Source organism: Chiloscyllium punctatum, chromosome 44 (genome assembly GCF_047496795.1).
Source record: "Chiloscyllium punctatum isolate Juve2018m chromosome 44, sChiPun1.3, whole genome shotgun sequence".
Classification (NCBI taxonomy): Eukaryota; Metazoa; Chordata; class Chondrichthyes; order Orectolobiformes; family Hemiscylliidae; genus Chiloscyllium; species Chiloscyllium punctatum.
The window spans coordinates 8,569,266-8,596,950 of NC_092782.1; the positions used below are offsets into that span (position 1 = coordinate 8,569,266).

The following is a 27,685-nucleotide window of genomic DNA, read 5'->3' on the forward strand; positions in this document are numbered from 1 at the left end:
GAAAACAAAGTCACGCCAAGGAAATCTATCTCTGTGCTACTAATTCTTATAGGAACCATTTTCAAAATGTATTGCCTTAAGTGAAAAATATATCCCAATACAAGAGTACAAATGACATTGTCCACACCTAAGGTGTGCGTAAATATGATTATGAAATGTTCACATTAACAAAATCCAACAAACAAAACAACATACAGGATTCGTCTTACCTCTAGCAGATCATCTTTCATTACAGAGAGTTCATTGTTGTTTCTTGCGACAAAATCATACTTTGATTTCGCAAATTTCTTAGGTTCCACTTTAACATGACTTTGATAATTTCTTTTAAAATTAAATTAAAAATATCATATGACTTGCAGAACTTGATTTAAACCAAAGTAACAATGCAAAATTGTCATAAGCAATATAATATTAAACATTAATGTAAGACAAGACAAACTATATCTACTGCATATATATTAAAATGAGAGCCCATATTTTAATTTGTGCTAAGTTAAAATGACTAACGACCAGTTGTTGAGCCATCAAGCTCATCTGTTGCACAACTTGTACAATCTATCCCGGTTGTGGACTCAACTTTTTTTTTTAAAAAACATTCTGAACTCTCAATGGAGTAAGTCCTATCCGCAGAAGCAATCATTTCTTTACAACATTCACCCTAAATGCATTACTGAACGTGACCTGCACTTCTGTTGAGTTTGATTGTAATGGAAGCCACAGATTGATTCCCATGCATGTGTCAGCAATAGGACTTACTTTGCAAGGTGTCAAAGCTATTTCACCACCGATAAAACCAGATATAAACACTAAATTATTCAAGCATTTTTAAATCTAATGAGATTAATTTGGAATGGACAAACATGGCAAATAGAAAAAGATCTCAATCTGCAGCTGTGTAACAACCTACAACTGACAAGTAAATATTTGAGGTGCTGTGAAGTGCTTCTGTAGAAGACTATGCAGCACACTTCAAAGGTCAATTCAATGTTGTAGGCATTAAATTGAAATTTGCAGCTAAACAATTAAGCTTTCAAAAAACTCAATGGAAAACGAGAAAATAATTGAAGTACCATCTCTGCAACAGAAATTCAACATTACTGATCTAACATTTAGCTTGCCAAAGAGATTTATGAACATTCAGGCCAATACAAAATTCCAAATTTTTCCAGTTAAATTCAAGCTTTGGTTTTGTTAAATGCATATCTGCCAAGTTACAAGTACTATGGAAAGCAGTGTTGACTTTGTTCAAAAGAGACAGCACCAGCATAAACCAAGAGATTCTTAAGCAGCAGCAGAGAGTAGTTGCTCATGTTAGAAAATGGAGCAGGTAATTAGAGGTTCAAGCATATGCCAAAAATATAAAGCAAGCTATTATCAGAGAGAGCTAAAGGATCTGAGAATGTAAATTGCTAAGCTCCTAAAGGTCCATATCAGAAGTTAATTGCAGTGTGTGCGCCAAGCTGTAAGGTATTACATGCCTCAAAATTATCATGCGTGTGAATGACAATTCCATTAAAGCCTTTATTAATGAAACAAAATACCTCAACTACATTGTTTATGAACATCACTATGCTTCATCTTAAAATACTGATTTAAGTAAATCTCAAGCAGTATTGGCCATAGTTCATTTCTGTATATCCTGTAATCAAGGTCTCTGATTTATATACCCGATCCATGTGCAAACTTAGCACTCCACAAATCAGAATAACGAGTTTGGTTTGCAGTTAGAAAAGACAACCTGTTTGAAAGGCTTGGTGATGTGTGCCTTGCAGATCAAGAACATGGAGCAGGGGATCCAAGATGACAGCAATCAGTAGATCTGCCTTGCTGAGCTCTGCACACCCAGCCCAGCAGCAGTGATATTTTTACCCCTCCACCTTACCTTTTTCAGAGAAAACTGATGTTAAACAATTGTGAAACCATTTAAACCCACTTGCAGCGGAGCCTCGATTGTCTGAGTGAGATGGGGGGAGGAAAAAGAGTGCGGGTGGCCGGAAACAAGCAGTAACCCGTAAGTGCCAGCTGTCCGAATGTGTCTTGATTATCTGGTGATTCGCCTCAATACCGTTTAACTGATAACTGAATGCTGGGATGCCTGGTGCAGTTTTTGCAGGGCCTGCAGATGCTGTTCGGATGGCCCGAAATTTGGATAGTCGAAGTTCTACTGTAAATTCTTTTTGAGCAAGCAAGGATGATGAAAGGAAAGCATACAGCCAAGCCCCAACACACAGGACACTCGAAGGCATCAGGCATGCCTGCAACTGCGGATACAGCTCCCTTGGCAGCCAAGAAAGAGGTACCTGCGCAACAGAATGTTGCTGAAGAACTTGTGATGATCAGAGGGATGATCAAGCAGTTGATGGAAGACAAACACACTCAGCTGGAGCCGATTTCAATCGTGCGACAAAAGCATGAGAAGGATTCGGAAGGGCTCAGGAAGTAAGTTGAAGGGGTCGAGCGGCAGCCCACGGTGTTGGAGACAGAGGTAGAGTCCTTGGTGGGGCGGATCCAGGCCCTCGAAAAACAGGTCCAGGCCTTGACAGATCAGGTCGATGATCTAGAAAAATCTAGGTAGGAGAAAAATATCTGGGTCGTTGGGCTGCTGGAGGGAGTGGAAGGTGGGCAGCTAGCAAGAGTTTTGGAAGACTGGCTGCCACAGTTTCTTGACTGGGATGCCAAGATAGACCAGATGAAGGTTGACAGAGCTCACCAGGTTGTGGTGCACAGATCCGGTCTGGATCGGAGTCCCCACCCAGTCCTGGTACGATTTCAAACCTACAGAGACAAGAAGAGTGCCCTGGAATCTTCTAGGTGAATGGGAAAAGATCCACAGGCCTCGATTTATCAGTGAACTAAATGTTTTTCCAGGTCTTTTCTGTGGCAGTGATCCATAAAAGGAAATAATTTGATGAGAACGAGAAAATTAAGGGACCTTGGTATTCAATATTCGATGAGATACCCAACGATGCTTCATATTACTAACGAGGAGACTATTGGACTCCTCAGAACAGGCGAAAAATTTCTTGGACACTAAACTAATTTGGATGGATTTATATCATGGACAATAATGTTTGGGTTCTTTTCCTCTTGCTTTTTTTAAATGTTACCCTTTTCTTAAAGGAGCTGCTATTGGTGTGTTTTTTCTTCCAATTTGGATTGGTGTTGATATATAGTTGGGGTGGGCAGAGTGTTCATTATTTTGTCCGTTTCCTTCTATTGCTTGGGTCCGGATCAAGCTGGAAAGGGGAGTGGAGATGAAAGTAGGAGGTGTAAGTACCCGCTATGGGCAGGGTAAAAGAATCCCCCGTTAAGTGCCTTTTGTGTTTTGTACTTTTAGTGTTTTGGTTTTTCATAAATAGACTCCACGAGTCCTCTTTTGAATATGCCCAGCATGCCGCAAGTCGAATTCTTCCTCTCGGCAGATCAAAGGTGGTTGCAAACGATCACTGTTAGCGGTGTTCTTAAACGGGGCACCTGGAATAGTCAGGGGATCCACACAATAGTGAAAAGGGAAAAAATCTTGCCAAGCCTTAAAACTGAGATGGTGGATACTGCTGTGCTGCAGGAGACTCACCTTAATGACAAGGAACACCTGAAGTTACAGCAGGGCAGGATTGATCTGGTGTTTTTCTCACCCTTTCACACTAAGGCATGGAGGGATGGCCATACGCATCCGGAAAAATCTTCCATTTAATTTAATGGATATGTTAAAGATAAATATGGTCTGTTTGGTATCAAGGCCCTAATACATGGGAGGGAATATGGTATTTTGAATGTCTATTGTCCTCCGGCCCAACCCCTTAAATTTTTGACTAATGCACTAAGCTGATGGCCTTCGCATCACGGCATATCATCGGAGGGGGGACTTTAATTGCTTTATAGATCCGGTGCTGGATAGAATGCCCAAAGGCCCCCCAAAGCTTTCTCCACAATCTAAACAGTTGGGTGATTTATGCGTGGAACTGGGGTTGGTAGACGTTTGGAGACATCTCCACCCTACGGGCAGGGACTTCACGTTCTTTTCCAATCCTCATAAGTGCCATACAAGGATTAATTTTTTCCTAACTCGCACAGCTCTTCTGGATTGGGTGGTATCCTGTTCAATTGGGAATACTGCCACCTCTGATCAGGCAGCAGTTATACTTCATGGTTGAGATTAAGGGTAATGCAAACGAGCTCTTGGTACTGGCGAATGGATCCCTTCATCCTCAACGACAGCAAGGTTGTTGAGTATTTTTCTAGGGAATTTTGATACATTTTTGGCCAACTCAGGGACAGCTAGTAATCCCTCCATTTTTTGGGAGACTGCTAAGGGTATGGAGAAAGTGAGGACTGCAGATGCTGGAGATCAGAGCTTAAAAATGTGTTGCTGGAAAAGTGCAGGAGGTCAGGCAGCATCCAAGGAGCAGGAGAATCGACGTTTCGGGCATAAGCCCTTCTTCTAGGATCTTCTTCCTGAAGAAGGGCTTATGCCCGAAACGTCGATTCTCCTGCTACTTGGATGCTGCCTGACCTGCTGCGCTTTTCCAGCAACACATTTTTAGGCTCTGATCTCCAGCATCTGCAGTCCTCACTTTCTCCTAGTTGATTTTAACCTACTGCGAATTCTCTTGCAAGGATGCTTTCCTTGAAGAAGCGCTCCTCCTCCCTCTACAAGGATCTCAGTGAGTTCCCTCTCACTGCACCCCCCAGGTCATTTCCTCTGCCCTGAAGCTCTTCAGCCAAGTCCTCAAACAGACTTGCTAAGGGTATGCTCAAGAAATAATTATCTCATCCTCAGCCAGTCAGAAGCGACAGAAGGGAAAGCAGCAGCTTGTCCACAAGGCACGACTGAAGGCAGCTAAGAAAGCATATCTCAACCCGTTGATCTGCCTTAAACTCCATGCTTACGCATACAGCCAGAAAGAAACTTTCCTTTGTGAAGCAAAGGTTTTTTGAACATGGTGACAGGCCATGCAAATATTTGGCATATCTGATTAGGAAGAAGAATGCCTCCCAATCTATTGCTTCTATGAGGAAAGGGAATGGGAGACACTTCTAAAGCTAAAAAAAAATCAACTCGACATTTGAGGTTCTATTCTGAATTGCTTCAGTCTGAATGTTGAGAATAGATGGGATACAATGGAGATTTTTAAGAGCTTGGATCTTCTGGGGGTGTCTGCTGAGCAGGCATCTCTCCTTAGTGCTTCATTAACAGCACAAGATATACAGGAGACAGTGGAGGCAACTTCAAAGTGCAAAGGCGCCTGGCCCTGATGGTCTTCCCAGTGAGCTTTATAAAGAATTTGTAAACATACTATCAAGAATGATGCTAGACATGTATAACTATTCACATAGCCGTGACTGCCTCCCCCCCATCCTAGACATCCCAAACATTGACTGGAAATGCTACAATTCTAATCTGTCGGATGGATCAGTTCATGTCCAACGAGTGCAGGAGGGTTTCCTGACACAGTATGTCGAAGGGCTGACAAGAGGGGAGGCCACACTGGATCCGGTACTTGGTAATGAGCTAGGCAGAGTGCTTGATGGGCGGGGGGGGGGGGGGGGGGGGGGGGGGGGGGAAAGAGAGCAGAGAGGGAGAGGCCAATTATAATGTGATTAGGCAAGACTTAGGAGGCATAAAATGGGGCAGCAAAATGCAGGGGATGGGGACAATCGAAATGTGGAGCTGGTTTATGCAACAGATATTGTATGCCTTTAATAGCTATGTCCCTGTCAGGCAGGAAGGAAGTAATAAGGTAAGGGAACTGTGGTTTACTGAAGAAATTGTATCTTTTGTTAAGCCAAAAAGGGAGGCTTGTGACGTTGAGGTGAGATGGTTCAGATGAAGCGATGGAGAGTTAAAGTAGCTAGGAAAGATTTAAAAAGAGCAGCAAGGAGGGGACATGAGCAGTCTTTAGCAGGTAGAGTAACAGAACCATAAAAGGATGACGAGGACAATATAGGGGCAGTCAAAGACAGAAGTGGGAAGTTGTGTGTGTGGACCCTGTGGAGATCGGAGAAGTGCTAAACAAATATTTCTCATCGATTTTCACTCAGGAAAAGAATATCGTGGAGGAGAAGACAGAAATATGGGCTATTACACTTGAAAGGATTGGAGGTTAGTAAAGGGGTGTTAGCTATTTTCACACCTTCTAGAATTGATAAGTCCCCTGAGCTGGATGGTGTTTTTCCCAGAACACTCTGGCAAGCTAGGGAGGAGATGGCTGAGTCTTTGGCCTTGATCTTAGAGTTATCATTGTCTATAGGTTTAGTACCAGAGGACTGGAGGTTTGCAAATGTTCTGCCCTTCTTCTTGAAAGGCAGTAGAGATGACCCATCTAATTATAGACCAAAGAGCCTTAATCTGTTGTAGGAAAGTTTTGAAAAGGATTAGAAGAGATAGGATTTATAATCACCTAGCAAGCAATTTGATTGGAAATAGTAAACATGGATTTATCAACGGCAAGTCGTGTCTCACAAACCGCAAGGTGACCAAGCATGTGGGTGAGGCTAAGGCAGTTGACATGGTGTACATTGACTTCAGTGAAGCCTTTGATAAGGTTCCACATGAAGGCATGGGATTGAAGGTGATTTAGCAGATTGGATATAAACTATCTTTCTGTAAGAAAGCAATGAGCGTTGGTTGATGGAAAATATTCAACCTGGAGTCTGGTTACTAGTGGTGTGCCACAAGGATCTGTTTTGGGACCACAGCTGTTTGTCATTTTTATAAATGACTTGGATGCAGGCAAAAGTGGATGGGTTAGTAAGTTTCAGATGATAGTCAAGTCGGTGGAGTGGTGAACAGGATGGAAAAATGTTGCAAGGAGACTTGGATAAACTTCAGAACTGGGCTGAAAGGTGGCAAATGGAATTCAATGCAGATAAATGTGAGGCGATTCACTTTGGGAAGAATAACAGGAAGGCAGAATACTGGGTCAATGGAAAGATTCTTGGTAGTTCATGTTGATGTGCAGAGAGAGTTTGATCTAGATTAGAGTGGTGCTGGAAGAACTCACAGCGGGTCAGACGGATTCCGCCCCTCAGATGCTGCCTGACCTGCTGTGCTTTTCCAGCAGCACTAATCTAGAACCTGATCTTGGGAAAATAAGGCAGGGCAGGTGACTGAGGTGTCAGTGGGGGAACACTTTGGGCCAGTGACCATAATTCTATTTGTTTCAAAATAGTGATGGAAAAGGATAGACCAGATCTAAAAGTTGATGTTCTAATTTGGAGAAAGGCCAATTTTGACGGTATTAGGCAAGAACTTTCAAAAGCTGATTAGAGGCAGAGGTTCACAGGTAAAGGGACAGCTGGAAAATGGGAAGCCTTCAGAAATGAGATAAGATTCCAGAGAAAGTATATTCCTGTCAGGGTGAAAGGGAAGGCTGGTAGGTATAGGGAATGCTGGATGACTACAGAAATTGAGGGTTTGGTTAAGAAAAAGGTGTCAGGTATAGACAGAATAGATCGAATAAAATCTTAGAAGAGTATAAAGGAAGTAGGAGTATACTGAAGAGGGAAAAAAGGAGGGCAAAATGGGGAGATGAGATAGCTTTGGCAAATAGAATTAAGGAGAATCCAAAGGAGTTTTACAAATATATTAAGGACAAAAGGGTAACTAGGGAGAGAATAGGGCCTCTCAGGGATCAGCAAGGCAGCCTTTGTGTGGAGCCACAGAAAATGGGGGAGATACTACATGAATATTTTGCGTCAGTATTTACTGTGGAAAAGTATATGGAAGATATAGACTGTAGGGAAATAGATGGTGACATCTTGCAAAATGTCCACATTACAGAGGAGGAAGTGCTGGATGTCTTGAAATGGTTAAAGGTGGATAAATCCCCAGGACCTGATCAGGTGTACCCGAGAACTCTGTGGGAAGCTAGAGAAGTGATTGCTGGGCCTCTTGCTGAGATATTTGTATCATCGATAGTCACAGGTGAGGTGCCAGAAGACTGGAGGTTGGCAACTGTGGTGCCACTGTTTAAGAAGGGCGGTAAAGACAAGCCAGGGAACTATAGACCGGTGAGCCTGACCTTGGTGGTGGGCAAGTTGTTGGAGGGAATCCTGAGGGACATGATGTACATGTATTTGGAAAGGCAATGACTGGTTCAGGATAGTCAACATGGCTTTGTGTGTGGGAAATCATGTCTCACAAACTTGATTGAGTTTTTTGATGAAGTAACAAAGAAGATTGATGAGGACAGAGCAGTAGATGTGATCTATATGGACTTCAGTAAGGCGTTCGACAAGGTTCCCCATGGGAGACGGATTAGCAAGGTTAGATCTCACGGAATATAGGGAGAACTAGCCATTTGGATACAGAACTGGCTCAAAGGTAGAAGACAAAGGGTGGTGATAGAGGGTTGTTTTTCAGACTGGAGGCCTGTGACCAGTGAAGTGCCACAAGGATTGGTGATGGGCCCTCTGCTTTTCATCATTTACATAAATGATTTGGATGCGAGCATAAGAGCTACAGTTAGTAAATTTGCAGAAGACACCAAAATTGGAGGTAAAGTGGACAGCGAAGAGGATTACCTCAGACTACAACAGGATCTGGACCAGATGGGCCAATGGGCTGAGAAGTGGCAGATGAAGTTTAATTCACATAAATGCGAGGTGCTGCATTTTGGGAAAGCAAACCTTTGCAGGACTTATACACTTAATGATAAGGTCCTAGGGAGTGTTGCTGAACAAAGACCTTGGAGTGCAGGTTCATAGCACCTTGAAAGTGGAGTCACAGGTAGATAGGATAGTGAAGGCGGCATTTGATATGCTTTCCTTTATTGGTCAGAGTATTGAGTACAGGAGTTGGGAGGTCATGTTGCGGCTGTACAGGACATGGGTTAGGCCACTGTCGGAATATTGCTTGCAATTCTGGTCTCCTTCCTATTGGAAAGATGTTGTGAAACTTGAAAGGATTCAGAAGATTTACAAGGATGTTGCTTGGTTGGAGGATCTGAGCTACAGGGAGAGGCTAAACAGGCTGGGGCTGTTTTCCCTGGAGCGTCTGCGACTGAGGGGTGACCTTATAGAGGTTTACAAAATTATGAGGGGCATGGATAGGATAAATAGGCAAAATCTTTTCCCTGGGGTCAGGGAGTCGAGAACTAGAGGGCATAGGTTTAGGGGGAGAGGGGAAAGATATAAGAGAGACATAAGGGGCAACTTTTTCACACAGGGTGGTAAGTGTATGGAATAAGCTGCCAGAGGATGTGGTGGAGGCTGGTACAATTGCAACATTTAAGGGGCATTTGGATGGGTATATGAACAGGAAGAGTTTGTCGGGATATGGGCCGGGTGCTGGCAGGTGGGACTAGATTGGGTTGGGATATCTGGTCGGCATGGAAAGGTTGGACCGAAGGGTCTGTTTCCATGCTGTACATCTCTATGACTATGACTCTATCTGCAGTCCTCACTTTTACCTAGAGATCTTGGTGTCCACGTACATAGAACCCTGAAAGTTGCCACCCAGATTGATAGTGCTGTTAAGGCATACGTTGTGTTCGGTTTTTTTGGTAGACAGATTGAGTTCCGGAGCAGCGATGTCATGCTGCAACTGTGCAAAATGCTAGTGTGGCCTCACTTGGAATACTGTGTACAGTACTGGTCGCCCATTACATTAAAGATGTGGAAGCATTGGAAAATGTGCAGAGGAGTTTTACCAAGATGCTGCCTGGTCTGGAGCAAAGGTCTTAGAAGGAAAGGCTGAGGGACTTGGTTCTGTTCTCATTGGAGAGAAGGCAGCTAAGAGTTGATTTGATAGAGGCATACAAGATAATCAGAGGATTAGATAGGATGGACAGTGAGTATCTTTTTCCTAGGATGATGGCATTGGCTTGTTCGAGGGGGCATAGCTGCAAATTGAGGGGTGATAGATTTAAGACAGATGTCAGAGGCAGGTTCTTTACGCAGAGCGGTAAAGGCGTGGAATGCCCTGCCTGCCAATGTAGTTAACTCAGCCATAATAGGGGGCCTTAAACAGTCCTTGGATAAGCAAATGGATGATGATGGTATACTGTAGGGTGATGGACTTACATTAGTTCACAGGTTGACGCAATATTGAGGGCTGAAGGGCCCGCTGTGCAATGTATTGTTCTATATTCTATGATGAGAGAGGTTTATACCTCTTACCCTCAGGAAAGGGAAGGCCCTGAAGGACTGTGCTTCTTATAAACCTATCTCACTCTTCAATTCTGATTCTAAAACTTCGTCTAAGACTTTGGCATTGAGGTTGAAAGGGGTTTTGTCCTCTATTGTTGAAGATGATCAGACAGGCTTTATAAAGTGTCGCAGATCCTCTAATAATGTTAGGAGGTTGTTTAACATGATTCAAGGGTGCCAGCAACAATCAATCAGTTCAAGGGTTCGTGGTGTCTTTGAAATGCCTTCTCCGCATCCAACAGGTGGAATGGCCATGGATCTTTTAGAGTCAAGTGTGGGGTGCGGGAAAAGCACAGCAGGTCAGGCAGCAAAGGCGCAGGAGAATCGTATCTCTTTTATACGCTGAGTGGTTTGGCCTGGGTGAAGTATTCACTCGATGGGTAAGGATCCTTTACAGCGATCCTCTGGCAGCAATTCTCACAAATGGAATATGGTCAGACAATTTTAACACAGGTAGGGGCAGTCAGTAAGGCTGTCCTCTTTCACCTTTACTTTTCACATTGGTGACTGCTGTTGGCGGAGGCCAGTCACGGAGACCCTAATATAGCTGCTCCAAAGGTGGGGTCAAATGTGCATAAGATTACCCTACATGCGTACCACGTTCTTGTTTTTCTTTCAAACCCAGCAGTCTCAATGCCCTGTTTGATACGTTGTATTAATTCATTTGGTTTGTTCTCAGGTTACAAGATCAATTTTTCTCATCAGAGCGTCTGCCTATGGGGGTGTCTTAGGGGAACACCTGATGTGGAAGGTAGGGTCCCCTTTAAGTGAGCACAGGGTGGTTATCTTTACTTGGGTCTCTGTTACCCCTAGCTATGATCAGTTATTTAGGCTAATTTTGTTCATTTGTTTGACAAGATTAAACCAGACCTTCAAAAATGGGAGGGCCCTTCCAATATTATGGTTGGGTCAAGTTGCTTGTATCAAAATGCTCTTCCCTGCTTGTTGCACCCATTGCAGATGCTCCCTTTGCTCTTTCCTCGGCAAACATTTTGGAAATTCAAAGGGTGGTTTAGTTCTTTTATTCGGCGTTATAAACAGCCCCTTATTAAACCTACAAAACTGCAGCTGCCCCAGGGATTGAGGGGAGTGGACTTCCTGGCCATTAGAAGATATCAACTGAGCTCCCTCCTGTCTTTTCTAAGTGACTGGGCCTGTGGGAACTCTACATCAACATGGTTGGACATTCAGGCCTCCCAGATGGTGTCCTCTTATTAGCCTGTCGTTGTTTTTAGCCATAATGAGGACAGTTGCAGAACATAGCCATAATTCAATAGTTACTAACATGGTCAAAGCATGGAGGGCAATCACATAGATGGAGGGTAATATGTCTAAAACATCTTGTCTTACTCCTTAGTTGGCATGCTGGGTTTCTGGTCAGGGGCAATGGATCCCAGGTTTAAACTTGGGGCGGATAGGGGAACCTCTTGTGTGGGTGATCTGTTGAGGTTGAAATGTTGATCAAATAACTTGGAAATATGGATTGTCAAGTAGGGATCTCTTCGATTTCTTTCAGATTAGCAATTTTATCCAAAAAGAGTCCATGATCTTGACTAAGTGTTAGAGATCTGATATAGGAAAGGTGCTCTTTCGGTGAGTACTCTCTATCATTTGTTTAGGGGAGCTTCCTCTGGTGACAGAGTCTGCGCGAGGTCTGGGAGAGAGTTAGGAGTTGATATCATTTCGGAAACATGGGAGGGCATTTGTGAGAATAAGAGGAGGATTTCGCAATGTAATAGGATACATGCTATACAGTTAAAGATTCTTCATAGGGCTCATCTGGTCCCAGACCATCTTGTGAAATTTAAGCAACGAGCATCTGCATTATGCTCCAAATGTAAAATAAACATGGGTACCCTCACTCACTGTCTGTGGTCCTGCCACAGTGCTCCAATATGCATGGTCTGGGGGACCGAACTCAAGGTGGACCCTGTCTCTTTGCACTTGGGTTTTCTGAATTTACCTCCTTTTGATGTACATAGGAAAAAGCTTTTTAAACATTCTCACTTTTTGAGAGGGGAAGAACATCCCAATGTGCTGGGTGTCTGAGAACCACTGAAATAACCTTCAATTCTGACACTTTAGGAATGCCTTGAAAATTTACTGACAGATTAGCAAATTAAGAATTTTTTTTTAAGATTGCCAAAGTGGTTTGTTTACTGTTGAATAGGTAAGGTCACCATAGTCTCAGAGAAACAAATTGGGCTGCTCTCAATAGAGACGCAACTGATGGGGAGTTTAACTGGAGGGTCACCATGTCTCAGGTGAGGGGCGAGGTTGAGAAGGTGGGATGTTCATGGTGACCTTAGCTGGTGTAGGAATTGAACCTGCCCAGTTAGCATTAGTCTTCATTAAAAAAGGCCTTAGCTTATGGAAACAAAAAGCTCTAAGTGTCAAAATTCCATTGAATTTTGTTTTTTTTTGCTGAAAAGAAAGACTGTACACAGATGTGATTTAGAATTGGTGTGTGAACGAGCAGATAATTTTTGTGAATAAAATATTTTTTGCAATAAAAAAAATCACAAACCATCAGGAAAACCTTATCCAATATTTTGGAAGATTTGAAAAGATGCATGAAACAAAGTGCAAGGAAATGTTTGGAGAGTGAGCTGAACTGGCCAAACCCCTCGATGTTCAATATAAAGCTTAGCAAAACATAACATTATTAGCTTGCTAAGAAAAGTAGCCTCTTTAAAAAAGTTCATATATTTGCTAAGATAATTGACACATCTTCAGCAAAAACTTATTTCAAATACAAAACATTCGAGATTCTATCTTGTACAAGTCATTCATAATTTTTCCTAATAATTTTCCTGTATCAGATTTCTCCTCCAATCCATTTTTACTTTTCTCCCTTGCTTACTTTGAAAGGGCTATTGGATGTTTCACATATGGGAGTGATCCTCTGATACATCATCATTGGACAGTTCTCCATGAGTCTCCATAGCAATCGTCAATGGGGTCTTTGACCCACAAAATTAGATTTGTAGACTTTGTAATGCTTTCATTCAACATAATCTAAATTCAGAACCCAGGCTGTTGCTTTGCTTTCTAGAATTGTGTTAACTACACCAACTCTTACTTTCAAATAATCATGACTCAAGCAAACTATCAGCATTGCCAGGTTTTAATCAACAGATAAAATTACCTCGAAGGCTTGCAATTTATGGCACAATCACATTGTTCAGTTGGTAACATTGTTGCATCTCAGCATTTGGTTCCATACATTCTCCTTTCAAACCCTAATTATTGGCTAAGATTTTCCAGCCTCCATATCGTTGGAGATCAACATTCAACCCAGATGTGTGTCAGGTCACCTCGAAGGGGGGGGGGGGGGGGGGCGGGGAAGAGACCAACTCTACAGAAAAAGCCTGGGTAATTTGAACTTCTGACAAATGATTTCCCCACTCTCTGTAGCCTCCAATTAAGCTTCAAGGTCTGATTTAGAATCAGACTCAGAACGATTCTGACTGATTTCCCAAAAGAGTTTACACAATAAATAAAAAAGGTTCCCACTCCAACTCCTGAATATCTGCAAAACTGACATCTCTGAACACCCAATTAAGCCCCAGCATCTTAACTCCCTGCTGACTCATTCTGAAACCAAAATGACGATCCTCACCATTAAATTCTCCATTCCATACCTGGCCAAACGAGATACCGCCATATAACTTCCTCCCATTGCAACACCCCTCTGTTCTGATGCCCCCGACAGTGGAAACATTGAGGAAATTTTGTTTAAGGGTCAGACAACAGAGCCATGGCTGATTTTAGAATAGGACGATGCATACAATGGTGCCCCCAGTGACCAATCTGACCTTGAAAATCCTTCACAATCACCACTGTACTCAAAAGCTGAGCTGTGGGCTTTTGAACCCCTACATTCAGTTGTACTGAATTACCAATGGCACAAGACTTCAGAGGACATAAACATCCTTACTGGAAAGAGCTACTCAAATGCCTTCAGACATCCCTAAGCTCTCAGTAGATAATGCTCACGCAGTTTAACAGCCTTTATGAGCACAGTCAAATTCTGTATTTCCTTCTATTCTCATCTTTCTCCTTCACCAACAACAAACGGTTAAACTTCTCTTCCATGAACTCCCCCAAACTGTCCCAAGTCACTGGCTGAAAATGTTGCAGTAAGGTCCAACCCTATTGCTTGATAGAATTTGATGTTGAACGTTAGCAACTCTTGGTATTGTCAGTTTCATAAACATTATTAGTGATAGGGTGTTGGCTTGCTCCGGACCCAAAAAAAAATCCAAATTCATGATCTCATCACAGTTTTAGTTGGCTTAAACGCAGCTGGACATGAAGGATGCAAAATAAATTTGCCAGAATAATGCTAAGGTTTAGGAGATTTCAACTATTCAGAGACTATGGAATTGGAGCTGTTCTTCTGTGGACAGAGAAAACAGATTTAATAGAATGCTCAAAATCATGAAGCTTATTGATAGAATATAGAGGATCTATTTCTGGTAATAGCTCTGCTGATAAACAGAAGACATGAAAAAAGAACCACAGAGTGATTTGACTTCTTTCTTTTAAAAATGGGGATTAGTCTTAAAAATCAAAAAATGCACTGCCTAAAAAGGCACTGGAACCAAATGCAATTGTATTCAGTCTTCAAGTGGAAAATGGATAAACAGTTAAAAGGAAAATCCCTTACAGGACAAATGAGAAAAAAAAAAGCAGGGAGATGGGATTAATGGAGTAGTTCTACCAAGAGTCATCACAGCCACAATGGATTGAATGATCATGTCTATGCTGCATCATACTACGGTTCAAGTACTGGAAGCCACAAAGAACACAGTCTCAAAGCTGATCCCTTAAGTCAAATTATTAGGGAAAAAAAACAGATAAACAGATGAAATTTGAGCACTGCTTTTTAGGTTAAAAAGCCCAAGAGGTGGTCTTAAGCAGACATTTAATGATAAGGGAATGAAAAATTCAGGAAATAAAGTTAAACTGAAAGAGGATGTAGATTCAAATGTTTGAAAAGTACACTGTAGACTGATGCTACATTATACTAAAACATGATACTCTTAGTCAAGTGGTCAATACAAAATGTTATTTGACTATTTGCTTCTTGGGAAATAATTGCATTTAATTATGTGAAACACAGCATCTTCATCTATTCAAAACTGAGTTGGACAGCCTATCCTTATCTTTTACTGTAAACAAATGCCTGATTAAATAAGAATTCCAATTAGTGTCCAGGATAATAAGTCGTGTGGAAGAGGTGGTAGAAAATCCTACCAAATTCTTTTAGCTTTTGGTATTCCAAGCAGTGTAATAAACAGGTGACCCACTCTATTTTCAGAGCAACTACATACAGTTCTGCATGTTAGGTTGCAGTATAGAAGGCATTTTTTTTTAAATTGCTGGGTCCATTTTCTCAATATTCCAGACTGACATGCACATACAGCCTGAAATCTCCCTGAAACCAGAGTGTTAAGTATTCAACTGCAGTTTAAGTAGTTGAGTACCATATAGTATCATGCATTCAGAGGCAACTTGAGAATCAAGACTGCAGTCATATGTGGGAACTGATTTGCAAGGGATGTTGAAGAATTGTACAACTTCATTCAGAACCACAGATTGAAAACGAACAACTATTAGAATTTAGTAGCCCATTCACTTATTACAAATCGATTACTTTGATTACATGCTAAACAGCATGATCACTTCTCAAAATTGAGCAGCGCAGTCAAAAATGTTCCCTCAACTGATAAGGTCCTGGGGAGTGTTGCTGAACAAAGAGACCTTGGAGTGCAGCTTCATAGGATAGTGAAGGCAGCATTTGGTATGCTTTCCTTTATTGGTCAGAGCATCGAGTACAGGAGTTGGGAGGTCATGCTGCGGCTGTCCAGGACATTGGTTTGGCCACTTTTAGAATAATGTGCGCAACTTTGCTCTCCTATAAGAATGACGTTATGAAACTTCAAAGGGTTCAGAAAAAAATTACATGCACATGGCCAAGATCAGCAGGTTTGAACTACACGGAGAGGCTGAATAGGCTAGGGCTGTTTTCACAGGACCATCAGAAGCTGAGGGGTGATCTGATAGAGGTCTATAAAATTTATGAGGGGCATGGATAGGGTAAATAGACAAAGTCTTTTCCCTGAGGTTGGGGAGTCCAGAACTAGAGGGCATCAGTTTAGGGTGAGAGGGGAAAGATATAAAAGAGACCTAAGGGGCAACTTTTTCACGAAGAGGGTGGAATATGCATGCAATGAGCTGCCAGAGGATGTGGAGGAGGCTGGTACAATTGCAACATTTAAGAGGCATTTGGATGGGTATATGAATAGGAAGAGTTTGGAGGGATATGGGCTGGGTGCTGGCAGGTGGGACGAGATTGGGTTGGGATATCTGGTCGGCATAGACGGGTTGGACCGAAGGGTCTGTTTCCATACTGTACATCTCTATGACGATGTACATCTCTCTGTTGTTGTTGTCAATCTGTATTGCAAACCAACTGTCCAGCCAACTGAGCTCCCAAACCCAAGTACCATGTAACGAATCATGTCACGTAAATCAGAAGTTAAGGTATCATCTGATTCTGAAATAAAGCTGAATGTGAATCCCTCCTTCCCACTTCAAATGTTAGGCTGCTTTCACACTATAATTTCAGCAGCAGTACCAACCAAAATCACTCTACACCCAAGTAATATGGTTACGATGGCAATGCAACATTAATAAATCAGGAGAGAGCAAAATTGGAGAAGTAGCATATAAGTCTTTTTTGGTTAATAAGTTTGCTTTCAGACCTTGAATAGAATGCTGGCATAAAGCATTTTGAAGATGGTGACCATTCAGGTTGAATGCAGTGTTATGTTAAACACAAGCATTAAGAGAAAAACAGAGGCAGGAGTAGGCATCTAAATCCAGTACAGAGGAACCTAGATTATCAGAATTTCAGATTTACTCAAGGAGATCTCAAAGTCCCGATAGAAACATTACATCAAAGAAGATGTTTCCAACACTGTTCGCATCTTTTTTTTTTTTACAGTGATTAAAAATGAACTTGACTTACTGAAATGCTGCCAAGAACAGTCCTGGACATGGATGGGAGCCCAGGCACCATGCCCAAATAACTGACCCTCACCCTCCTCCCCCACCTTCTCTCTTTGCACCCACACTTTCCGAGTTCTACACAGGGGTGTACCCTAAATTCCCCTTCCCCAGATAATCTCTCCAACAGTACAAGCCAAAGATGGAACCTGTCAAAACGTTGCCGTAAAAAGTTATGCATATGGCTGTGTGTACGCCATTTTGAGACTTGTGCCCACCAAAGGCAGCAGGTTTTCTGCTGTTGCCCAGTCCGGCTGCCCTGGGGGTGCAGTGCCAGACGGTGGGCAGGGTTGGGGGGTTCAGACCGAGGGGGTGGGGTTAAGGAGTCGGACAGGGAATCGTGCTCAGCGTGCTGCTGCCTAGTCTTCTGAAGTGGGGAGCGGATATAACAAGTGTTTGCTGCGTCAACCCCACTGAGCTGATAGGGGCAGTGGTGTGAGGTGGGGGGTTGCTTCAGCAATGCTGCAGGTTCCTTAGACAGCAGTGTGTCTCTGCACAGAAACAAACCCTGAGACAGAGACAGGGAGCAAGGCAGGCAGAGCAAGGAAAAAACAAAGTTCAGAAAACTCAAAGCCCCAGAGGACAGACAGAATCAATTAACTGAAAAATCAATTAACCAAACGAAATAGTGCCCACCCATCTCGTTCTGATAATCAAGGTTCCTCTGTGTTAGTATAAAAGAAAATATTGAACATTAACAGTACAAACTTAATATATCACAGAGCAACATGACTGAAGCAGTTAGTGTTTTTTAAAGAGAAATGTTCCGCGTTAACATAGCAACATCTTTGGTAATAGCATTTCCTTTAGTCCAATTATGTGCTGCACTGAGAAGTATAATAGATTTTAATCACAACAGTTTAAAGGATTCATAAGAAATAAGGAAAAGGTTAAGGACAGGAAATCCTCATGCATATAAAGCTCTTTAAAAACAAAGTCAAGACAACGTTCCACAGCACAATACATATATTCTATCAACCATTACCTAGCTACATGTCGGCTACTATTTCTCTTAAAGGAAGAATCAGCTGTTCCTTGTTGCCGCAGAGATCGTTTCTGGTCATTTGAGTTTCTGAATGCATACCCGTCAGCAGGAAGACAGTCCTGTGAAATGGCTTGCTGCAAAACAGAAAGCAATGAAAGCTGAGCATCAGATAGTGAATCATTATATAGTAGTAGATAAGCTGAAAAATCAAGCAGCGGTTTGCCAAAGCAGCATAAAATGGCAAAACCAAAAACTGAAAGGAGGTCCTTCTCTTGTTTAACAGAATTGAAGACATTGTCACCCAAGCCAAGAAGTCAATCATTTATGAACGATAAAATGAAGCAATTCTTCAATAATGTAATACTGGTTTAGTAATTCAACATGCAGTTGATTTATTCCATTTTTCAAACAAAACCAATTTTTTGGCGCAAGACAGTCCAAAATGCAACAGCAACCCCTACTGTTAACAGTAGAATTTTCCTCAAATCATAAAGGTTAACTTTATCAATTTTGGAAGTGTCCAGAGCAAATGACCTATTATTTATGCTTTGCTTTATTCACAACATACCTTAAAACTCTTGCTACAAGTCTACAGTATCATTTACTACAGTTCATTATTGGGTTGCGTTCGATTCACACAAGCATAAACCTTCAACATGCACATGTTCCTAATTTCCAAAAATAATCATGACCTATAGAGATCTCCACTGAGTGATCTCAAAACATTTCAATCTTAGACAAGATGAAGGGTTTTTTTTGATAACTTTAACATTTACACCAATTCGTGTAATAAGTGTTCAAAAATACAAGCAGTTCTTTTAAATTTACTGGAAGATGTAGCATTCAGAATAAACCCAACTGCATTCAATAATGGTGTTCCAAATGTTTACAAAAGTATAGAAATGACCACTACATTCTTAATTGATTTTAAGTAACTGGTACAGAAATGGTACAGATATCTTAATCAGATTTTCTTCGTGCATCATGCTTTTCAAAACTTTAAAAACATCCAAAAAGGTTCTTTACAACTCAAGCTATCCCTTTGAAGAGTAGTCATTATTGCCACGCAGAATACAAGGCAACATGTGCAAGCATCCTCGAAGTAAACAGCTGGATATTCTTCTAGTTAAGGACTAAATATTGGTCACTGACAGTGAATGAGTTCACACTTGAACTCTTTGGATTGGGACACCAATCTTGAACTTAATCTTTCAGAAGAATATTGCTTTTCGAGTCCAAGCTTTTACACTACACCTGTCAAATCCACCTATTTCACTCCTGTAAACCAACACAAACTATTATTCTGCCACCAATTTAGTTAAAAGGTTTGTTTAAATATTCTGGCACTTAGTCTGTTTGCAATCAGGTTTGCATAAATAACAAACAGACTGATTTGCATAGGAGTAGGTACCTTGCATATGATTTTCCAAGCAGTGGCACTCTGTCCCTTAAACAAAAGGTGGGCACTCTATATTTCTGACAGGAGATCACGATCAGGACTCCTTCTGAAATACAGTGCCGTGTTTCATTTCTGAAAGTTCTCTCCAAGGGCAGAATGGTCAGATGAAGGAAAAACATACCCCTTTTCACAAAAGTCATCTGCAGTATTCTGGAACTGAAAGGTCCAGAATCACAAACAGCTAATGTCAAACAGTGAGAAAATAAGATAGGTGCTTTGGGTGCCGGGGTCACAGGGGATAGGTTTAAAGGTGGCAAGGCAGGTAAGTGGCGTAGTGTTTAGTGAGAATTGTGGCGGAGATCAGGTCCAGTGGGAGTGGAGGAAGATGGATGCTGGATCATGTCCCAGGGTAAGGAATTGGGGTGGGCGGGCTTCTAGGTGCACATTCCCTGCCTGTGTGAAAGGTACATAGTGGGAGGGAGGCAGGAATTGGTGGTAAGGTCCTAGGGAGTGTTGCTGAAGAAAGAGACCTTGGAGTGCAGGTTCATAGCTCCTTGAAAGTGGAGTCGCAGGTAGATAGGATAGTGAAGGCGGCATTTGGTATGCTTTCCTTTATCGGTCAGAGTATTGAGTACAGGAGTCGGGAGGTCATGTTGCGACTGTACAGAACATGGGTTAGGCCACTGTTGGAATATTGCTTGCAATTCTGGTCTCCTTCCTATCGGAAAGATGTTGTGAAACTTGAAAGGGTTCAGAAAGGATTTACAAGGATGTTGCCAGGGTTGGAGGATCTGAGCTACAGGGAGAGGCTGAACAGGCTGGGGCTGTTTTCCCTGGAGCGTCTGTGGCTGAGAGGTGACCTTATAGAGGTTTACAAAATTATGACAGGCTTGGATAGGATAAATAGGCAAAGTCTTTTCCCTGGGGTTGGGGAGTCCAGAACTAGAGGGCATAGGTTTAGGGGGAGAGGGGAAAGATATAAAAGAGACCTAAGAGGCAACTTTTTCACGCAGACAGTGGTGTGTGTATGGAATGAGCTGCCAGAGGATGTGATGGAGGCTGTTACAATTGCAATATTTAAGAGGCATTTGGATGGATATATGAATAGGAAAGGTTTGGAAGGATACAGGCCGGGCGCTGGCAGGTGGGACGAGATTGGGTTGGAATATCTGGTCGGACCGAAGGGTCTGTTTCCATGCTGTACATCTCTATGACTCTAAGCCCTTTGAACTTAGCGAGTACAGGCAGGTTCAAAAGCAAGGTGGGATTGTGGGGATCCAAATGTGCCTTTGATACAAGAGCATGAATTTTCCAGAGTAACTATTTACTTAATTTCATCAGAAACGTCTAAAGTAGCCAAATTAACTGAAGACTTTCAGAAGTTGGCAGGCATAGGAGGAATTTCCCAATGGAAAATTAATTTCATTGAACAATTCCTTTGAAGTATGTTACCTCAGTTTTCACATTTCCGATTCACATCTCTCCTGTAATGCAACCGTCTGGCCATTGGAACATCCAAATCATTAGCCCTTCCTTCATGCAACACTACTTAGCCGATTTAGAAATCCCATGTAGATATTTCTGATAATAGTATTTTCAATTCAAGATCTGTTAGTACAGATTTCAAAGTAGGGTTTAACTTGCACTACAATATTTCTCAGCTTATGCACATTTACCAAGCAACTTAAGTAATTCCTCACATTACCTAATAGGAAGGGGAAACTATATGTGCCAGTCATGAGATGTTAGAAGCTGACATGCAAAGCAGGATTCTGACACTATAATGGGTATCAGCTACCTCACCTATATTCAGTCCTAAAAAGCAAACTTCATTCCCATGTTTCAATCAATTCATCTTTCCTACAAACATCATCTTGGTTAAATACAGCTGCAAGCAATTACTTCAACTGAAATCACACATATCATACCAACCTATTGCAAATGATACACAGATCAGGCATTGGGGTTCTTTTTGAAAACAAAGGAATATACAACTGCACAAACAAAATGCATCCATATTAATGCAAACATGATCCTTTTATCAATTCTCAGTATTTTCATTTTATCTTCATTTAGCTTTGGCATTGCAAGAAAGAGATACTTTCCAGATTACCAATAAAATAAAATATTAGTAATTACAACTAAGGTAAGGACATAGCTTGAGGATGGATCTTAACCTAAGGTAATACAGATTCATACCTCTTCACTCAGCCTCCTCTGCTCTTCTTGCCTTCGCTGATGTTCTGCATTTGCCACTGATTCAGCTAAATTATTCAGTTCCTGTTCACAAGGTGTGCCCAAAAATGACAATAAAGGAGGTTCCCATCCATTTCTAAAGTGAGGCACGTAAGGGGGAATAAACTGATCTTTCGGCCACTCTGACCTGAAACCAAAAAAGGTGGATATTAGCAAAAGGAATTGTTCCTTGCATGTGGAAACACTCACTGACACCATATGCACATGTTGCAAAACTGAGTCACATCCTCAAGTTCATAACTTGAGAGAATGTAACCACGTCATAAGAATTGTAACATTCCATATAAATAAACTCATACCGACCACATTTCCAGGTTTTAATGCAAGGAGGATAAGGAGGATTAGGCAAGCTACATTATGTAATTTGAAAGACCATTATCTTTCAAGTTTGAACATTAAAAGGATTTCCCAGTCGAAGTAAACGACAAACTAGAACAAGGTATAAAATAGAAATCAGATAATTTGTCTACAAAAAGGGCACAGCTCCATATTTTGTCAACTTTCATCAATTTACTCATATAAACAGGAGTCATTGACAGCATGGTACCAGAGATTATAAGATCTTACTTATGAAATGCAGCAAACTTGATTTTAACCAGCACCTTATGAGCCAACTCTCTTGATAAACTAGCAAAAATTATATACATCAAATACTGCAAGCTTCCTGCGAATGCAGAGTAGTCAGTTGAGAAGGCTCACTACTGGAAAGTTTATTATATAACTGAGTTGTGCTTTAAATAAAGCATAATAGCCATGTATTACATTTCTATTACATATTGTGTGCCTTGACTTCAATTATGTGGATCTCTTGATTAACTGGAATGTTTGATCAACTGGTACACTCCTGGTCCCATAGGTGCCAGTTCATAAAATATTTACCCTATATTAAAACCAAGCGTTTTCCTAGACTACTGCCATGTTCACTTTCTAAAAGCGATTCAGAATAATTAAATAAATGTTCATAACAAATTTGCTCATTTCTCAAGTCTCTGATGGGACACAGAAAATTCAACTTTGCACATAAAACTGTAAATAAGACTCCACTAGTACAAAATTAGATACTTTGCCATTTGCTATAACTCTTATCCAGCTTTTAAAACATGTTTAAGTTTTGAAGAAACCAGAAGCACAGCAATTCAATAAGAAAAATGTCAACTTTTAACAAGTTACTTCTTCATGGAATGTGGACATTGCTGAACAGGTCAGAATTGATTAGCTATCCCTAGAACTTATTCAAAAATATTTTCTGATTAAAAATTTACAAGACCACTGAACAGTACATTACACAAACACACAGACAAGGAGGAAGAACAGAAACCTCTTGTTGCCAAGCGCCTCCATTTGCCTCTCCCCGTCCTCAACTTTTCTCTACTAATCTCTCCAAACTAACTATTAGTAATTTCAAGTCCATCATTTTGCATGACATCTTTTTACTAGACATAAGAACATAAGCATTCTAATTGACTTGCCTGGGTTTAGTCCATGTTTCATTCAAGGAAAACCAAATTTCCCTTTCTTCAAGTGTGACGCATGTATTCAGAAAATCTATAGCATCCTTTGTCAAGAGAGGAGAAAGGACAGATCTACCCATTTCTGGGCCACCACTGGTTTGTATGACCTATAACAGAAGAGTTTAAATCTATGTCAGAAATGTACAAAATGCATTTTTACCACTGCCCATTGGTATTCATGCCAAAATGGCTTCATTCCATTTATTTCATTTGTTTAATCCTGTTCCAAAGCAAGTAACATCAATATGCTAAAACAAAGGGTTTACAACAAGAATTTTCTAATAGCAACAAAATGAGAGCGCCAAGCTGTAGAAAGAAAGAAAGAGGTGCAGAAATCTAGAGAGGGCTTTTAGATAACATTAGAAGAGTGAGCACATTGTTCACTTCAACTCTTCTCAGGAAGACCAGCCACAATGTGGCCTCATTCACTTGATAAGCCAACGATGGGCCTTTGCCCAGAATCAATGTCACTTAATATGGGATTAAGGAAAGGAAAATGACAACTTTTGACTAGTTTTTCAAATATTTGGAAATGAATTGTAAATGAGTGGCATCTTTTACATTACAGTACACAGGATTGGATTCCATTTAAATTTAAGTTGATGAAATTTGGGAAAACATTTCCTTGGCTCAGTCATACCTACTTGCATGAAGCGAGGATTCTAGTCTGAAACCAATTATTTCAGTCTCAGCACATTGCTGCAGAAGTCCCTTTAGGGAGGAGTGCTATGTGCTCACTTCAACAATTTGACTGCCATTAATAAGCACATTTGACGATTCAGTACTATTTTCAGTTCCTCCAATAAAGAAGCTGACCATGGCCACATGTAGCAAGACCCGGACTAGGCTTGAGGTTGCAAAGTAGCATGTAACATTCAAGCCATTTAACAGCCAGACAACAAATATTTCCAACAGGAGAATTTCATTCCCTGGAGTTAGAGGCTACATCACTGAAAGTACTTAAAAGGGATGTGGAGAGATTTTTGACATCAAGGAGTTAGACAGAAAGGAAGAATTGAAATCTGGGGCAGATCAGCCATCATCTTTTAGAATGATATGGCAGACTCTAGGAGCTGAATAGTCTACTTCTGCACCTATCACATTCCTGCCAAATTACCTCCCTAGTTGAGGCTACAAAATCAGGTCAGAGGTTCTATATTCTTCCTTTCTGATATGCCAAAATCTGTTTGTAACAAAAAACGCAGAAGTCAGAGTGTGATGGAAAACTTGTCACCAGCTTGCAGCTCTGCCACTCAAAAAAATTCATCAAAACCAAAACAGCTGTTTGACCAGCACCCTCCTCACCTTAAGCATTTCTATCTTCCATCAGTGATGTATAAAGGAAAGGCTGCAGTATTTGTATGGTCTATAAAGATACACTGCAAAAACTCGTCAAGGTTTCTGACAGCACCTTCTAAACACAAAAGGACAAAGGCATCAAGTGCATAGGTACTTTACGAACTGCAAAATCCCTGCCAAGTCACACTGTAACTTGACATGGAAGCTTGTCACCACTCTTTCATCATTGCTAGACCAAAATTCTGGAGTGCCTCAAAAGAAGCAACTACCCTCACCATTACCAAGGGCATCAGTTCAATGCAGAGGATCACCAACAGCTTCTCAATGATAATTAGGAATGGGGCACACAAATGCTATACATGATTATGAAGTACTGCAATCACTGATGCAATGCAGCTTTTGCTTTAAATGAGCCAGGAACAACTGGAAACTTAAGGACTGACATTAACTTGCTGGAATATCATAAGGTTCCCACAAACACTAACAGATCATATTACTGGAATGAACAGCTTTGTTTGGATCTCACATGAGAATTCTGCTGAGAAAACTACAGAGGCAAAGCAATCAGTTTTATTGACACGTTTACTGGCAAAGCATTGAACAAAAGAATTTAGAAGAGCAAAGGAACTTGTGATTATCTTTTCTATCCTCTATGCCAAGGTCCATATGTAAGCACTTCTGCTAAATGCATCACTCTGAAATAGAATCCAACCCCGTCTTTAACCTCTGTTTCTATTTGAAAAAAAATCTATTTCCTTTTCTTTAAAGAAGCAAAAGACTACAAACGCAAGTGGTATCAAAACAGATACAAAATATCTTTAAGGTCAGGTTTTTGGAGATGAGAACTAGATCATGGCTACATTGTACAATTACATTAAAGCTAAACATTCCATTTCCATACAAGTAGCCTGATATCAGGATCAATTCAGATAGCTTCACTAGCATGCAAGATGGGTCCAGGGTGATCAGCAAATTAACAAGTGCAAGACAGTCTGTTGACTCAAGGCCCAGAAGTTTTAAAAACACGTTTGATCAAGTATCACATATGACACTCAGATAAAATTAGAGCCAATGGAATAGAAAAGGTTATTGCTATCTAGATTTGTTTTAACTCTTCTATCCCAGAGCTAGTTTTATGATTCTTATTTCTAGACTAGTTGGAGGCATGCAATGGAGTTCCATTGGATTCAGAACCAGAGTGCTACTGTTTTTGATACATATTAATGATCTAGAGTACAGGGTAGAGTGTTGAAATTTCCAGATGGCACAAAAAATTTATTTGTAAACAGTTAAAAATCACAACACCAGGTTATAGTCCAACAGGTTTGCTTCCAATTAAGAGATTTTTAACTTTGTACACCCCAGTCCAACACCGGCATCTCCAAATCATAATTGTAAACAGGAAGCAAGCATATAGACTTCACAAAAATTAGTCAGACTGGTGTGATGGTGGACATGTGGCAAAATAAGAGCCAAGGAGAAAGTGAGGACTGCAGATGCTGCTGAGTCCGAGTCAAAAGGTGTGGCGCTGGAAAACAACAGGTCAGGCAGCATCCAATGAGCAGAGGAGTCAATGTTTTGGGCACAATCCCTTTGTGAGGAATATTTAAGTGGAAGGGGGCTGTGAGATAAATGGAAGGTGGCGGGGAGGAAAAAGAGAGGAGGAGAAAGAGAGTGTAGTAGGAAAGCAATAGGTGAATGCAGGCAGGGGCAGTTTCAAGTTGTGTTATCTTTCAATAGGTGGAATGAGCAGTGACAATCCATTTAAAATACCATTTTAAAGACTGAAAGAACAGAGAAACTTAATGGAATGCATGGAAAAATGTATGAAAAAGTGGCAAGCCAGATTAACAAAACAGTAAATAAAATATACAGATTCCTGATTTTCAGAGAGTGGTGTAAGTACCAAGGAAGAAAGAAAAGCAAGAAAGTTATAACTAATCTAATAAAAGCAAATTACTGCGGATGCTGGAATCTGAAACCAAAAGAGAAAATGCTGGAAAATCTCAGCAGGTCTGGCAGCATCTGTAAGGAGAGAAAAGAGCTGACATTTCGAGTCTAACTGACCTTTTGTCAAAGCTTTGACAAAGGGTCAGTTAGACTCGAAATGTCAGCTCTTTTCTCTCCTTACAGATTCTGCCAGACCTGCTGAGATTTTCCAGCATCTTCTCTTTTGGTTATTACTAATCGAAGCTGGTATTACAGTCTTCAGAGGGAAACAAGATAAAAAAATGTTATGAACCATGAACAGTTGAGGTAATGAGGAATTGCTCTTAATGGCTGGTTGTTTGATAACTAGAGCGAACAAAGGTGATTAACAAAAGACTAAGCAATCATGAGGAAAAACTTTTTATGCAAAGAGATGGCATGCATTCAATGATGGGAGGGTTAAATATTAATTCACAAATAGCCTTCAAATGGAATTGGATAAGTACTTGAGAAAATATTGTAGAGTTTTGGGAAAAAAAGCAGGGAGTGGGAGCAACTGTATTGCTCTTTGAAACAGCCAGCATACAGGTGATTGGTTAAATGGCCTCTTTCTGTGCAGCACATGTTCTTTTATTTTAACACAATGCCTGAATCCCAAAGAATGAAGGAGATCGATCCAACAGGCTATTTGCGAGGTAATATGAGCTGTAAATGATGTTCAACTACATTCGCAGACTTGAATTATTTGACAAATGACTATTCAAAAGGTGTTAAATTGACAGTGACCCAAGATAATGTCTTCAACTGATTTTTCATTTAAGTATCCGTTCTGTATGAATACCAACATTTTGGTAAACTTACCATGTTCAGAGGCGTAAACAAGAAGTGCACTAGGTCAACTGCACTAGGGTTCTGAATATGCGTTCTCAGTTTAGCCTACAACAAAAAAAACATTTATTGAAGAATAAATCCAAACGTGTCATAACCAACCCTTTTAAAAGGTCTCAAACTGCAAAGAATGTTACATTTCTTATGATAGCCTGATTTTCAAGCTAATATTTTTACTATAATAAGGAG

The 27,685-nt window shown here is 40.9% G+C and overlaps 1 protein-coding gene across 8 annotated transcripts in view; it reads right to left on the minus strand.

The window, feature by feature from the left end:
• eps8a (EGFR pathway substrate 8a, signaling adaptor) overlaps nt 1-27,685 on the minus strand; it is a 220,019-nt gene that overhangs the window by 23,826 nt on the left and 168,508 nt on the right. For 7 of the 8 annotated variants that reach the window (XM_072562187.1, XM_072562184.1, XM_072562185.1 and 4 more), the window contains 5 exons: nt 27,470-27,544; nt 23,339-23,487; nt 21,813-21,996; nt 18,215-18,348; nt 210-321 (listed from right to left, as the gene is read on the minus strand). In XM_072562187.1, coding sequence (XP_072418288.1) covers nt 210-321; nt 18,215-18,348; nt 21,813-21,996; nt 23,339-23,487; nt 27,470-27,544 — 654 coding nt within the window. The remainder of the gene's footprint in view (nt 1-209; nt 322-18,214; nt 18,349-21,812; nt 21,997-23,338; nt 23,488-27,469; nt 27,545-27,685) is intronic. The other variant, XM_072562188.1, reaches the window with a different exon arrangement.